The sequence below is a fragment of the Anopheles coluzzii genome, chromosome 2, assembly GCF_943734685.1.
Source record: "Anopheles coluzzii chromosome 2, AcolN3, whole genome shotgun sequence".
NCBI lineage: Eukaryota > Metazoa > Arthropoda > Insecta > Diptera > Culicidae > Anopheles > Anopheles coluzzii.
The window spans coordinates 25,460,680-25,462,839 of NC_064670.1; the positions used below are offsets into that span (position 1 = coordinate 25,460,680).

A 2,160-nucleotide genomic window follows, 5' to 3' on the forward strand; every position below is an offset into this window, starting at 1 on the left:
GTTTGTTCTGCAACATGTGGTCACTACCGAGCACGTCAATCTGGTACGCGTACTGATTGACCATTTGTTACATGGAAGCAAGTATAAAATATGTAACGCCACGACAGTAGAGGATGAGCGAAAACGCATTAGCGATAGCTTGGTACATAAATTTGCAATCGGTACCCGGGTACGGGTACATCAAAGCGAGCGGGCAGCTTGCCGGCTATAAAAGGGCGCTTTATGTGCAATGCTTTTGCGCCCACACAATACCGTGCATGATTAAACATTTATCGTACGACATTTGCTCTCGTGGCAGTGGATCGATTGCGACCGGGTCCACATCAATACTGCCTTATTTATGATGCAGTTCCAGCTGTGGAAGCAATATTAGTAGTAGTAGTAGGCTATGATGTCCTGACGAAGATGTGCGTATATTGTTTTTTTTTGGTTTTGCTTTGGCAATCCTTGTAATGGAGTATAGAGGGGCTGTAGAAATCATTCAAAGCAACCCATGCCATGTCCTTGTGACGTGTGTGGAAACTAAACATAGGAAATATCATTGTGTGCGGGCAGATTGTTTCAGCTTCAGAACGATGAAGATAGTGATTTTAATGGTGCACCTTATTGGCCTCGCCTTCGGTCAGTATCAGTGGACAATATTCGACCAGGAGCACGTGAACCTTTGCAGCGAAAGTTACAGCTGCGGCGGGCGTACTCACACCATGTGTTACAAGGTAAGCGAGGCGGTTCGGTTTAAAGGACAAGGAGATGCTAGCTCAAGGATATCGTTTCTCAAGGCTAACGAAACGCATCCGAGATGCCGCAGGTTCGAACCGATCCGTCTGAGCGAGGCAAGCATCAAGAGCTTCATGATGGGACACAATGGATTGCGGAACAAGGTCGCAACGGATCCCCGGCGGCCGGCGACGGATATGCAGTTTCTGGTACGGACCAAACCTTCTTCACACCTCACCCGGGTCATGTTTAGTCAATGACACAATCGTGCTAACGCCTCTCCCTTTCCCATCAGCACTGGGACCGGGATCTTCAATCCATGGCGGAGCGTTGGGTTCGCCAGTGCATCGTCGGGTACGATGAGTGTGATTTCATCGGCAAGTAACGTTTCATCAGCCCGAGGCTTCAGGGGCTGTTCACCGCGGTAGTTCAATCTTGTCACCCTTTTTGTTTGTTTTTGTTCCCATTCAAAAAAAAAAAAGGTAACCCCTCCTTTCCGATCGGCCAGAACGTTTTCTTCCATCCCAAACCGATACTGCAGCACTGGGAAGCGCTCGCACTCAGTACGTGGTTCGCCGAAAAGGACCGACCGGGCAGCAGCAACCTGTCCGTCGGTCGGCTGCAGAGCGCCGGGTAGGTTAGCCACGTGCCAATTTCTGTATCCCTTTTTTGTGAGATGTCCACGTTTGATCCTTTGAATATTGCATTCCACCTTTTGCGCGGTGTCAGGGTGTCCAACTACACGCAACTCATCTGGGCCCGCACTCAGTTTGTGGGTTGCGGTGCGGCCAGCATGTACGGCGGCCATCTGATCGTCTGCTACTACCATCCCAGGGGCAACGTCATCGGCCAGCCGGTGTACACGGTGGGCCGGCGTGCCTGTACCGGTTGCCCGCAGGAGCGTGCGGCCTGTTCGCACGTGTTCCGAGGGCTTTGTGGAATTGGTAAGTGACTGGTTGCGCTTCGCCCGCGCAAAGACTCGGCTCGGCAACCCAAACTCGCCCAACTCGTTGCAGATGATAAACATTCTGCGGGACAGCGAACGTACGCGCACAACGCATTGCTGCTGCTGATGATGATGATGTTTATTGCCACCGTTTGGAGTACCGGGTCGATCGGCTGGAAGAGCGAAAGGACGTGAGAACAGGCGCACGCGAAAATGGAGGAGCACACAAAGAACGCAAACTGGCTGGTGAGTTAATTAAATGAAGCGAGCAAATTAAAAAACAAACCTCCACCAAACACACACACACACACTGCCACGGAATGAAGTTATAAAAAAGTCATTAAGTTGACACGTTTACAATCTGCAAATCCGCGTGATATGCGTGTGTGTTAGGTGGCGTGCGCGCACGCTCGCGACCAAAACCGCGGCATGGAAATAGCACAGCAGAGGGAGGCGAATGGGCCTGCCCGCTGCTCATTAGCTGCCCGGTTTAGGTG

The 2,160-nt window shown here is 51.3% G+C and overlaps 1 protein-coding gene across 1 annotated transcript; it reads left to right on the forward strand.

Annotated features, from left to right (window-relative positions):
• The first annotated feature begins 287 nt into the window (after nucleotides 1-287).
• On the forward strand, nucleotides 288-2,160 carry LOC120952618 (venom allergen 5-like). Its single transcript, XM_049607197.1, has 5 exons — nucleotides 288-716; nucleotides 780-926; nucleotides 1,013-1,089; nucleotides 1,120-1,350; nucleotides 1,447-2,160. The coding sequence occupies exons 1-5, from the start codon at nucleotides 453-455 to the stop codon at nucleotides 1,667-1,669; spliced, it is 942 nt and encodes a 313-aa protein (XP_049463154.1). The 5' UTR covers nucleotides 288-452; the 3' UTR covers nucleotides 1,670-2,160.